We start from the raw sequence: 12,962 nt of genomic DNA, 5'->3' as shown, positions 1-12,962 counted from the left end.
TTGGGGGTGACCAGGCCAGCAGGGGGGGCAGTTAGGGGAGATCAGGCAGGCAGAGGAGGTTTGGGGTGATCAGGCAGGCAGGCAGGTGAGCAGTTAGGAGCCAGTGGTCCTGGATTGTGAGAGGGATGTCTGACTGCTGGTTTAGGCCTGATCCTTGGGATCAGGCTTAAAGCGGCAGTTGCACATCCCCCAAGGGGTCCTGGATTGGAGAGGGTGCAGGCTGGACTGAGGGGACAACCCCCTCCGTGCATGAATTTCATGCACCAGGCCTCTAGTGTATCAATAAAATGATTCTTTAACATTATTAAAAATTCAAGGTGAATAATATTATCAACACCTTATTCAAAATCAGCTGAAATTAGAGTCTAAACATAGCTGTAGTATATTTATTTTTTTATTTTTATTTTTTTAAATTGATTTTAGAGTGAGAGGAAGGGAGGGCGGGAGGGAGTGAGAGAAACATTGATTTTCTGTTCTACTTATCCATGCACTGATTGGTTGCTTCTTGTATGTGTCCCTGACCAAGGATTGAAACAACAACCTTGGTGTATCAGAATGGCACTTTAACCAGCTGAACTACCTGGCCAGGCTATGAATTATATATAAAGCATAAAGATAGTTATATTAGCACTTTGTAAAAGTCTCAAATGATTAAACAATAAAAATATCACCCTCAATAACTCATTCATTATAAAATAGCTGAATTCTAAACCCTTTAGTGCATTAGACGTCCCTTGAGGGGTCTTTTCAAGTAAAATGTTGAACAGTGAGTCATAAATTCTTGTGTTTTATAGATAAAATCCTACCCGCTCAAGTTCTTGGTTCCTCACACTTTGTAGAATGTCTTGACAATAGTTGCAGTATTCATCAGCAAGAAAGGCCATCTAGGAAGGAGATGGGAAATTATTTCATTCTGCAGGCTGCTTTAAGAATTAACTTCTCAAAGGCCTTTCTGAGGTCCTTGGAGGCAGTTGCACTTCTGATCTGACAGAAGCTGAGTGCTTCCTTCTGTGGAGTAATGCATACTTTATTGGCCTACAATTGATGTAGCTTCAATTTTGATGTCTGTACCAACCTTTATAAAGGTCACCGACCATTGACATCTTTCTCCCTAAACCTCAATTTTCCCCCTCCATTTTCCCTAGTCCCAGGTTCTAGAAATCCACATATCTGTTTCCCTTCTTAGTCATGGAAGGCCCTCACTCTAGAAGATGACAGAGTGGTCCCAGGTGCAGCCTTTTTATAGGACAAGAGAGGAAGACCTAACTATCCTGACGACCACCAAGTACAGGAGGAAATGTTGGTCCTTATGGGTCTGGGAGAAGGCAAATATTACTCCATCTGGTACAACAAAATTAACAGGCAAAAAAGAAGACATGCACTGTCTGAGGTATCAAAGGTGTAAAAAGTTAGTCTCCCCACGGCGTGCAAGCCTACCATTTTGTAGGAGTACTTCCTTGCCAGTTTTTGCTCCCAGAATGGACATCTCCTGAATTCAGACAAAGGTGATCCAATTTGGTCTATTATTAGTGAATGATTTTCACACTAGCATGCCATTTACACACTGTATTATTTCTTTAAAATAAAATGCATTTTCTCACATATAAGCCATATAATAATCACATTGCTTCTATATAATCTTTTATCCATACCTCTGCACACATTACTGACCCCAGCAACTTTACCCCTCATTTAATTTCAAAAGATGCTAACCTTCCTTTATAATTCTATGAATTATGGTCATCAAGAAAGAGTTAGAACTTAATATTTTACCCAAATGTATCGCTCATGTGGACATGTATTGCAAGTGCTATATAGTAATGTACAATAAAAATATTATCTATACATTAATTAATGCCACAAATACATTTTTACAACCCTTGTCCACCTAATTGTCCCTCCTTGAGTCACCATATATTTATTATAAAAATGGCTAGTTGTATCAGAAATCTTGGGCCCTAAATAACAAGGAAAAGGAAGGGTGTGGACTTTTCTTTAGAAGAGCAATTTACAGAAAGGTAAACTTTCTATCAAGGAGAAAAAAAAGGTAACCATTAATGATCAAAGCCAATATTTCTTGAGTGTGGTCCTGAAACCATCTATATTCCAATCCCTGGGGGTGAGGACAGAAATCTGTCATTGTAACTAGATTCCCAGTGAGCCACATGTACACTCAAGTTGAGAGTATCAGCTCTAGGCAGACTATTCTTTTTCCAACTCTGCATAAATCTCTACATTGGAATATGGCAAATGCATCATACTTTCACCTGGTCAGAAGAAGTTATCTGAAAATACAGTATTGTAGTAATATAAGAAATTATTAACAAGGAGAATATGAGAGTAAGCTATTACAAAATAAAATAATAAAAGTAAATTTATGTGTTTCTGAAGTCAATTCCCTCAGGTCTTTTCCTGTGAAAAGAACTGATATTGCAGTAAAAAAATGTTTAAATAATGAACTGAAAGCTATTCTTCACAATATAAACAATCAGAAATCTAAAAAGGTATAGTACAGAACTCAAGTTTGAATTCTGCAGAAGAAGGCATTCAGGAAAGAACCAGAGAGATTCTCATTCGGGCGGTCATTCAGCATAAAAACAAAGAAAAAAGTGAGAAATTCTATTTAGATTTCATAGGTATATTAAATGCAATTTGGGATTTTCAACAGATCCAAGAAATATTATTAGAATTAGTCATTCACTTATTCCACCAACCTTCAGTGCACACATACCATGTGGCAACCCCTAGAGATACAATGGGGGAGCCTTCCTTCCTGTCATGGCCCATCCCTCTAGGCACCATCTGCCTCCCCTGAGCTACTCCATCAATTCTCCTCAATGTCTTTATTCTTCTGGCATCCTTGAAGATACTACTTCCAGAATTATCACTCCCAAAGTAAATGCATCCTGTCACTCTCCTTCTGAAGATGCCTCACTGGTTTCCGACAGTCTCTTGGGCGAAATCCAAATTCCTCAGCCTGGCATTGACAAGCTGCCCACCATCTGGACCTCACGCAGAGTCTCCTGCTCCCCAACATTCTCACTTCTGGCTCCTCACTGCCCACATACATCTCAGCACAAATGCAAGTTATACCCTCAAGAAAAGTGTCTCCTAAAGAAGGACCCTTGTGACCCTTCCAGAACCAGCTCAAGGGCAGTGTGGCAAGCAGAATAAAAGCCCCCAAAGATGTCTATATCCTAATCCCTGGAACCCAACCTGGCAAAGGGACTTTGCAGGTGTGATTAAGGCTAAGGACCTTGAGATGAGGAGATTATCCTGGATCATCCAGATGACCCCTAATGTAATCAAAAGAGTCCTTAAAGGCAAAGAACCTTTCCCAGATGCAGAAAATCATAGAGATGGCAGCATGGAGAACTCAGCCTGCCTTTGCTGGCTTTCAAGACTTAGGAAGAGCCACAAGCCAAGGAACAGGACAACTTCTAGAAGTTGGAAAAGTCAAAGAATGGGTTCTCTCCTAAGTCCCTCAGAATGAACACAGCCCTGTGAACCCTTTGATCTCAGTTTAAACAAGAGGAGAAACTGTGTTGGACTTGTGACCTATAGAACTACAAGATAATAAATTTGTATTGTTTTAAGCCACCAAATTTCTGCTAATTTATTACAGCAACAATAGGAAATGAACACAGGCTACCTTTTCTGGGAAAGCGCACCACAACCTTTTTTCCTCCCTCCCATTTTGGAGTTCCACCCCACTAATGGCTTGCACTGCCTATTGAACACAGTTGTTTCATGTCTATCTCAGCTCTCCAACTATAAATCTGTGTGGGCTGTGTGAAGTCTTTTGTTGAGCCTTGATTGCTAATGGCATCTCTGAGAGGAATTGACCTCCAGGCCAACTAGCTGTGAGGACCAGCTGCGACTACAGTGGGAGAGCTGCTGTGCAGGAGACACCCTTATGAAGGAGGACTTGCTTCTGTGGGGCTTTGGTGCTCACGGAGTCTTCCCCTTGAGTGTCATTTGTGGATGCATAGAGTTGTAATCTGATATGGTCTGGAGTTGTTCACTGGTGCACTGGCTCTAGGGCCTCCCAGGAGGTACAAAGTCAGCCACTAACTGGGGCCACCTGGCAGGAGCTACAGAGAGATCTGTAAATAGTTGATACTTCTATTGGGCTAGGAAGTGCCAAGGTGAGGCCCGGCTGTGAAGCAAGGCAGGCTGGTGCTAGTGCTGGATCTTGGGCCTTTTATTGATAGGTTTGGGGCATGCTGTCACCAGCTGCAGCTTGTTTGAGAGATTTTAGAAAACTTTGAAGCCTGAGCCAGGACATGCCATTCATATTTAAAAGCAGTTGCCAACAGCTTGGGTGGGGCTGCAAATTGGATGGTGCAAGATCTCAGGAAATCACCAGGGTGGAGTGAACAGTGTGGGTCACTCTGATGGAAACTCAGATATGGATGCCAGTCATCTCTACAGTCGAGGAGGTCCTAGTACAGGAACAATGGCCCCCAGAGCACCCCTGTGTGGGACAAAGCTGCCCCTGAATTTCCGCCCCAATTCCAGGGAGTACAGCTCCTCTTCAAATGTCCATGGATTACCTCAAAGCCACTGCCCAGCACTGGAGCTCAGAGGAAGCAAGATTGCATAAGTTCATGTGTGGGCCCTTTAAGAGGAACACCTGGGACTCCAGCAGTCTCTGCATCACTCAGCCACAATCCTTGCTAGTTTTTACAGCCCAAAGTTGTGGGGACTTCTCTTCCCAGCTCTGGAACCCTGGGCTGGGGGTCTGATGTGAGGCTGGGACTCCCAGCTTCTCATGGGAGGCCTTGAAGACATCCTTCTTGACTTAAAAAAACCCACAAAAAAAACAATGCACATGGGTGCTAGACCAGCCTGTTCAGTGCCTCCTCCCCTTCTACCAGTCTCAATGTGCTTTCTTCTTTGCTTCTCTAGTGGTAGGAATTCCATTCAGTCAGGTTTCAGGCAGTTCTTAATGATGGCTGTTCTGTATTATAGTTGTAATTTTGATTTGCTTGTGGGAGGCAGTGAGTACAGGTGTTTACCTATGCTGCCATCTTGGTTCTTCTCTGTTGTTGTTTTTTATATTCCGAATCACTGATTTGATTGTCAGCATCATCTACTCTACTCTTGATTCCCTGTAAATTATTCTTCATTTCCGTTAGTGTATCTTTCATTTCTGACTGGTTCTTTTTTATGGTTTCTATGTTCTTTTTCATGCTGTTGAAGTTCTCACTGAGTTCTTTGAACATCCTTATAACTATTCTTGTGAACTCTATCTCGTAGTTTGCTTGCCTCCATTTCATTTAGTTCTTTCTCTGAAGATTTCTCCCGTACTTTCCTTTGGAACTAGTTTCTTTGTCTCTGCACTTTGGCTGCTTCCCTGTGTTTATTTCTATGTATTAGATAAAGCTGCTACATCTCCCTGACTTGGAAGAGTCTCCTTGTGTAACAGGTGTCCTGTAGGGCCCAGTGGTACAGCTTCCCCAGTCACGGGAGCTGGGCACTCCAGGTGTGCTCCTGTGTGGACTGTGTGCACTGTCTTGTTGTAGTTGATTGCTGTTGGCATCACTGAAAGAGACTGACTCTCAGGCCAATCAGCTGTGAGGACTGACTGAGACTACAGCAGAGGAGCTTCCATGTAGAAGTCAATGCAGTCTCAGCGTGGCTTCTTCTTTAAATCCCAAGTTGTAGAACTTCCATTCAGCTAGATTTCAGGTGGTTCTGAATGGTGTTTGTTTTATAAATTAGTTGTAATTGTAGTTGTGGTTGTGGGAGAATTTGAGTACCACATTTACCTATGCTGCCATCTTGACCAGAAGTATCCAAAACTGTATTCTATTCAAATATAGAGGGTATAGCTTTTTTATTTGTATTTTTTGTTTTCTTTAATATCTCAATCAGCCTTCAAGAGTGCTAGTCACAGAACATGTTTTCAAAAGGTTGTCCATTCAATGACAATTGTCAACAAGATAACATCAAAGAGCTATCATGTTGTTTTGGACAACTAAAGTAAAATTCAACTCACGATGTCATAGCTATTAATAGCTCTAGTGTCCCAATTTAAAGAGCTATCATTGTAATATAGAAACACTTCAACACAGATTTATCATTCACAAAATATACAACCTTTTTAATTACAGTGAAAGAAACATATTAAACAGCAGATGGGCAGCCACACAGTATGGTCCTTGAAGACAGGACTTCAACAATCTGGTCGAATTGATGAGTGGTTAGGAGTACACATAAGAACATTATACACAGGAAAATATATGTATCTAATTAAGAAATTACTGAGTATTTGTGGGTCTATTATAGTAAATCTATTTTATTCAGCACTCACTGTTCCGTCTTGTTGGGTAATGCTGCCATAATTAGTAGATTTTTCAAAGGCAATGACGTCTCCACTGTGACAGAACAGATAACAGAGTAATAATTTTAGTAAGACACTTATTTCTGAGCATAGGAATAAAGTTTCTTCCGCAGTGAGGTAATTTGTATGGGGAATAACTTTTATTTCAAAACCATTCTTGAAGTTTATATCCAAAACTGGTGATTATCTCCTGATTGCAGTTATTTAAAAAATCCATTTCTATAACTGGAACAACTACATATTAATATTAATGGTTTATTCACTACAGAAGGAGGATATTATGTCATTATGGGTAGAGCTCACTCCTGTGAGAAAAGAAAAATTATTATGGATATGAAGTCTTATACTTTCTGACATGGGGTTTTAAATGATCAATTCAGAAACAATGATATCCTCTGAATTGATGGATATAGCAGAGCACCTTCACAGAACAAGGAAAATGAGAATCTAAGTTCCATTTCACCATGCCTCTTGGATTCATATATTATACTGGAGACATGTATATGTCATGGAGAACAAACTCAGTTTTACCCATGTGGTGTGGTACATTTTCCCTTTAATAGTGGGCATTTGAGAAACTGGGAGCAAAGGAACCCCAACTTTTCACAGGGAATGTGCATTCTTCAGATGCCATGATAGTTTCCTCACTATCTTCAGAGCTGTGGCAGCTCTGTCCACTCCAACACATTTCCTCCCACTTGGTTGTTCCGACTCTACCTAAACACACAAAGAGAAGAGGAAGCCACCAGACTAACACTACTTTTGGAAGCAATGTCTTCAAGGCAGAGATGGTCTGGGAGGTGGGTGGGAGTCAGAGAGGACGTGAAAGGAAACAGCTTTTATCTACATATAAAGGTCCTACATCCCCTCCCAGTCTCTCCAAAGCCCCAGGAGCTCTCTCCTGAAGGTTTGTGTTAGTTCATTCTCCAACTCAACTCATGGAAAACTGGGCTGAATACTTGACACCCATCTGGTCAATGTTTCCGTGTAACACTCTATTTAAAATAGGGCAGATAGATCCAGGGTCTGGAAGCAAATCCACTAAAAAGTCACTCCCGTTTTATCATTTAATAAGAGTTGTTATCACAACAGGAATTGATCTTTGGACTGCTCAATGGCAAGAAAGTTTCAGGACATTGTTCAAACTGGAAGGAATATATATAAATATTTGAGGTGGGGTGGGGGTTGGTTGCCCAACATCTGTGAAGTTGAAAATCCGTATATAACTTAAGCTGGCCCTTTGAATACATGACTTTTCAGCCACCAGTTGACCCTTGAACAACTGGGCTTGAATTGCTCAGGTCAATTGAACTGTTTCAATTTAATTTAGTGGGTCAATTGAACTGAGCAGGTCAATTGAAAAATCTACATATAAATGAATCCCATATAGCTTGAATCAACTATATATCTACACATAGGATGATGCAAGGAGAGCCAAAGGTTAAGAATTTAAAATGTTTTAGAATTCTACTTTTTGTGTCTCAATGGTATCTTCTTGGGTAAATATGGACAATGGTGGAGTTTCTCCTGGTAAAATTTATAAACAGCCCATTGCCACACAGATTCTAGGACGTTATATCAACAAGAACAACAAACAATAAAACAATTAATAAAATCTTGAATGAAAGAAGACAGAAGAAAATGTCAGAAATGAAAGTTAACTGAATTAAGGGCAGTCATCAACCTTTAAGAGACGTCTTAAAAATCACTTGAGATTTTCTTCAACTAAATTGGAGGTAGGGCAATTTCTCTATCATTCCACATGTTAACATGCTATTCCTAATATGTTTTCTTGAGAAAATGAATATATTCAATTGCATCCATCCACCCATCCATCTATCCAACCATCCATCCAACTGTCCATCTCTTATTCATTCATCAAATGCCTACTCTATGTTAGGCTTTGTTCTAGACCAGCGGTTCTCAACCTGTGGGTCGCGACCCCTTTGGCGGTCGAACGACCCTTTCACAGGGGTCTCCTAAGACCATCCTGCATATCAGATATTTACATTATGATTCATAACAGTAGCAACATTACAGTTATGAAGTAGCAACAAAAATAATTTTATGGTTGGGTCACAACATGAGGAACTGTATTTAAAGGGCCAGAAGGTTGAGAACCACTGTCTAGACCTAGTGGATATAGCTGTGGCAGATAAGGTCTCTTCTCACAGAAGTTATAGCCTAAGAGGAGGAAAGATGTTACACAAATAATTTCAAAGAGATTGAGGGAAGGTTTTGACAGATGAAATATAGGTTTTTGGGCAACATATGTTCAGGGACCATCCTATTCTCTTGTTAGTTCGACAGTTTACATCCCTGTAAACTAGCAGCTGGATAAGCTGAAGAGAGCTTCACTTGTGATTAATTAGGTGCTTTGGTTGGCCCGTTACACAACACCATCTCTGGGCAGCACTTCTTAAACTCTTTCCCTGACAATAATCTTCAGGAGACATGCCTTTGTGCCCAGAAACAGGAATCTAAAAGCTAGAAGTTCTAGTTTTTGATTAAATAAATGACATGGGAAGACCTCACCTATCACTTCCCTCTCCCTCCAAACCCTGACCCTGGTAGCTTTGGAGGCCAGTCGCCTGAGTGATGCTATCATGTATTTTGGGTTTTTAAATGAAACTCCCATGTTTCTGCCATGTGTTCAATGCAGAATGAGTTTGATTCAATCGCCATTGAAAGGAGAGTGGTGTCAACCTTTCGCTGTTATAAGGAAAACTGAGAGGGAAATTAGGCCTATGTGTGGCAGACGAGGGGGCACCATCCTAATATAGTCACTGGGGAGCTATGTCATTTTTGTAGTTTCAATAATTGTTGTTTCAATGCATAAAATCCCTATGTAGCATTGAAACAACTATAATGGAAAAAGGAATATTTATCAACCCCATGGAGAGATGAGACTTGTAAAATGGTCCTCATCACTACCTGCCCAGGCCATGACATCTGGAATGCCCTAATTAAAATGAATGGATTATCACATGGGTCAACATATAGGTTTGGTGATAGCCTATTTATTTATTTAAAAAAATTACCTAGTCTTACAGAACATATGCAAGCAAAGATCCATGAAGATACGCATGATTAAAAGGTGAGTGAGAGGCAATATTAGACAATGGCTACAAAGCAGATGAGCAGAGAATCAGTGAATCAGTGCTGGAGACCAGCCTCAGGCAAAAGGGTGACTGTGAAGGGCCAAGTTAAAGGCATCAGCTCTTAGAGGTTCTGGCCAACGAGGTCGAATGAACACTTCCGGCAATGGCTGTGCTTTAATCTTGCAGGCAAGGCGTGGCTGGGCGAAAAAGTGAGACTGTGCAGACAGTGTGCCCCCTTCTGCACACCGGGGACTACCCCCAAGAGGAGGGTCAGTGAGGGTGAGGAGGCCAAAGCAGTACTGGAGGTGACAGTTTCAGCTCTCAGGGTACCAGCCAGGATGGCCTCGTGTTCTGGGGTCACTGCCTCTGTGTCGTTTCCGTATGTGGCTCTGATTCAGTCCTACGGAACATTTATTCAGTTAGGATCAAAAGCAGTCATTACTAAAATACGGCTTTAATAAAAGCACAGCAAACATCCAGAATCGGCCTTGCTGTGAGCAGAGGACTTCCAATCCAAAGAGAAGTCTTCCTCCACGGTCCTCTGAGGGCCTGAGGTGCTTTAAGCTGTGAATCATGATGACAGAGAAAAGGCCCAGGGCAGAGGGCGGCACGACCTGAGGCGCGTCAGCACGGAAGGTCCCTTGGCTCCTGGTGAGTTGTCCCCCAGCATCTGCACAGAGCCCAAGCCAGGCAGGCACGGGATGTTAAGCTTCAACTACTGGGAGGAAGGGAATGGGCTCAGAGGTTCCAGAAAGGGCCAGGGAAATGGAGCAGGGGGCGAGGGGGGGGGGGCGGAGGGCAGAGGCAGAGAGTAGCCCCAGGGGAGAAGGAAGGCCCCTAACAGAGCCGGCTTCCTTGTCCAGCTCCCCCACTCCCTTGCTATATGGCCTTACACACCTTGCCTGGGCTTTGAGGGCCCCATTTCCCATCCCTCTAAAGGGAGGGAGTGGGGTGTAAGGACTCCTGAGACCCTTTCTCACTTGCAGAGCCTGTTCCCTGTGAACAGGTGGCCTCCAGTGCCCTGCAGGGCTTAAATGATGGTTGGAGGATGCTTTCTGGGCTTTGCACAGGGAGGGTGCAGAGACCTTCCTTCCGGAGCCTTGCAAATGGTCCTTCACTGGGAGCAGTGCTGGCAGCCTGACTTTAATTAGTGTTATGATCAATTTGGCTAAAAAGGTCCAGTGTAAAGAGAACTGAAAAATGATTTTATGGCACACAACTCATCTTTTTCACCCAATAAAATCTTTTTTATTTTTTTTTATTGATTTCAGAGAGGAATGGAGAGGGAGAGAGAGCTAGAAACATCAATGATGAGAGAGAATAATTGATCGGCTGCCTCCTGCACACCCCACGCTGGGGATCGAGCCTGCAACCCGGGCATGTGCTCTGACCAGGAATCCAACCCTGGTTCATAGGTTGACGCTCAATCACTGAGCCATGCCAGCTGAGCCCCATAAAATCTTTTAAATGTAGTGTTAGCTTGATATGCTTTTTGGCATTTAACTTTGTTTTAGTCTAACTACAATTTGCATTCACATTCTCAGGTTTTGACATCATTTGTCATTAATCCAGACTTTCATTTACATCATTTTGGCATTGCATTTTGCCCTCTCAAACCACTCTAACAACAGTGAAACAACTTGAAGCAATTATAAAGGTAAGAGGATAAAAATGTAATAAAACCTAGTTCATGGACCAGGCTTGTTTAAAGTGTCAGACTGCAGGACAAAGGTGCTTCGTCTTCTAATCATTAAAGAATCTCATGTCATATTTACTCAAGCCACACTAATTATTTTGGTTTTGAATAGGAGAAGATATCCTTAATTTAATGAATATTTTTATAACTGAAGTTAAAATAGTAAATATATGTATTCATATAAGGACCTGTGTTGTTGTGATTGCAAAACACTGTATTTAATATCATCTTGATTATACTAGTACTAATCACTAAAATATATTGAGCACTAACTCATTGCTAAGAGTTTTACTTGGATTATCTTAGTTCTCACAATAACCCATTAAGTAAGTAGGTAGTAATTCGTTATTATCCCCATCTATCTATAATAATAAAAGGGTAATATGCTAATTAGACCAGACGTCCTTCTGGATGAAGCCAGGGCCTTAGGGAAGCCCGGGTCCCAGGTGCCAGAGGGAAGCTGGGGGAAGGCCTACTCTTGCATGAATTTCATGCATCGGGCCTCTAGTCCTAATATATAAAGAGCCAGGGTCCATCACAACCAAAACGTCCGGATGGATGACCAAACACCAGGCTAGGGTCCCAGCAGCATGGTGCAAGCCAGTCCTGGGTCCCAGCTGGTGCGGCAGGAGTCGGTCTTGGGTCCCAGCCGCCCACAGCAGGAGTCGGTCCTGGGTCCCAGCATCCCGCAGCACAGCGGCGGGAGGGAGCTGTGGGCCCCGGCCACCCACAGCGTGGCAGTGGGAGGGAGCTGTGGGAACGGAGCCATGCTGCTATCAGACTGGTCTCTAGGTCCCTCCCCCTGCCTGCAGGCTCCAGGGAACCGGAGCCATGCTGCCATCAGACTGGCCTCTTGGTCCCTACCCCCCAGCCCGCAGGACCAGGGAACCAGAGCCATGCTGCGATGGGACTGGATCCTACCCGAGGGGTCTCGGATTGTGAGAGAGTGCAGGGTGGGCTGAGAGACCCCCTCCTGAGTGCATGAATTTTTGTGCACCAGGCCTCTAGTCTATAATAATAAAAGCGTAATATGCTAATTAGACCGACAGCCAAACGACCTTCTGGACGACTTTCTGGATGAAGCCGTGGCTGCAAGGGCTAAGGCAAGCTGCTGTGGCTGGGAGGGCTGAGCCCCTTGCACGAATTTCATGCACCAGGCCTCTAGTATATATATAAAAGGCTAAGTGACCATCCAACTGTCCAACCATCCGATACATATGACACGCACTGACCACCAGGGGGCAGACGCTCAACACAGGCGCTGCCGAGCTATGGTGACTTGGCAGTGGTGTTTCTCAGGTGACGCACCCCAGAACCAGAGAGGAGGGAGCCCGATTCCTCGCGGGGCCATTCAATTCCACCTTCAGTAGTGGGTTATGTTGTTGCTGGGGTACTGTGCGCCCTGAATCTGGTTTACTGCACACTTGCATTTGCGTTCCACGCCCTGTGTGACAGCAACTTTTCAGAGTGCCCTCTTGAACTCTGGGATCCCTATCTATCTATATATATAAAAGACTAAGTGACCAGCCGTACATCCGACACACACTGGCGATTTAAAAACAAATGTTGACTCTCCCATGCACAATACATATAAAGCTCTTGCTGGCGCCAATCACATGTGTGTGTTTTGATCCATCATTGTGGTATACAGGGAGACATTAGAACAAGTTTAATCAATTTATCAGTCATTGTTTTTAACAATGTTGTTTTTATATCATGTTTTTGTTGTTTTTATATCATGTCTTTGTTGTTCTATCATGTTGTTATTGTTTATTTATTAATCAATTTATATATTATTTTCATATACATTTTACTA

At 42.7% G+C, this 12,962-nt stretch overlaps 1 protein-coding gene across 1 annotated transcript in view; it reads right to left on the bottom strand.

Moving 5' to 3' along the window:
* Nucleotides 1–12,962, bottom strand: part of RFX8 (RFX family member 8, lacking RFX DNA binding domain) — a 62,067-nt gene that overhangs the window by 22,657 nt on the left and 26,448 nt on the right. Inside the window, exons 2-3 of the mRNA XM_014534308.1 lie at nucleotides 1,438–1,545; nucleotides 831–884 (exon numbers count right to left, since the gene is read on the bottom strand). Coding sequence (XP_014389794.1) covers nucleotides 831–884; nucleotides 1,438–1,545 — 162 coding nt within the window. The remainder of the gene's footprint in view (nucleotides 1–830; nucleotides 885–1,437; nucleotides 1,546–12,962) is intronic.

This window comes from Myotis brandtii, unplaced genomic scaffold, assembly GCF_000412655.1.
Source record: "Myotis brandtii unplaced genomic scaffold, ASM41265v1 scaffold1285, whole genome shotgun sequence".
NCBI classification, from domain to species: domain Eukaryota; kingdom Metazoa; phylum Chordata; class Mammalia; order Chiroptera; family Vespertilionidae; genus Myotis; species Myotis brandtii.
The sequence above is the reverse complement of the archived record's forward strand: the minus strand, read 5'-3'. Positions and strand labels throughout refer to the sequence as shown.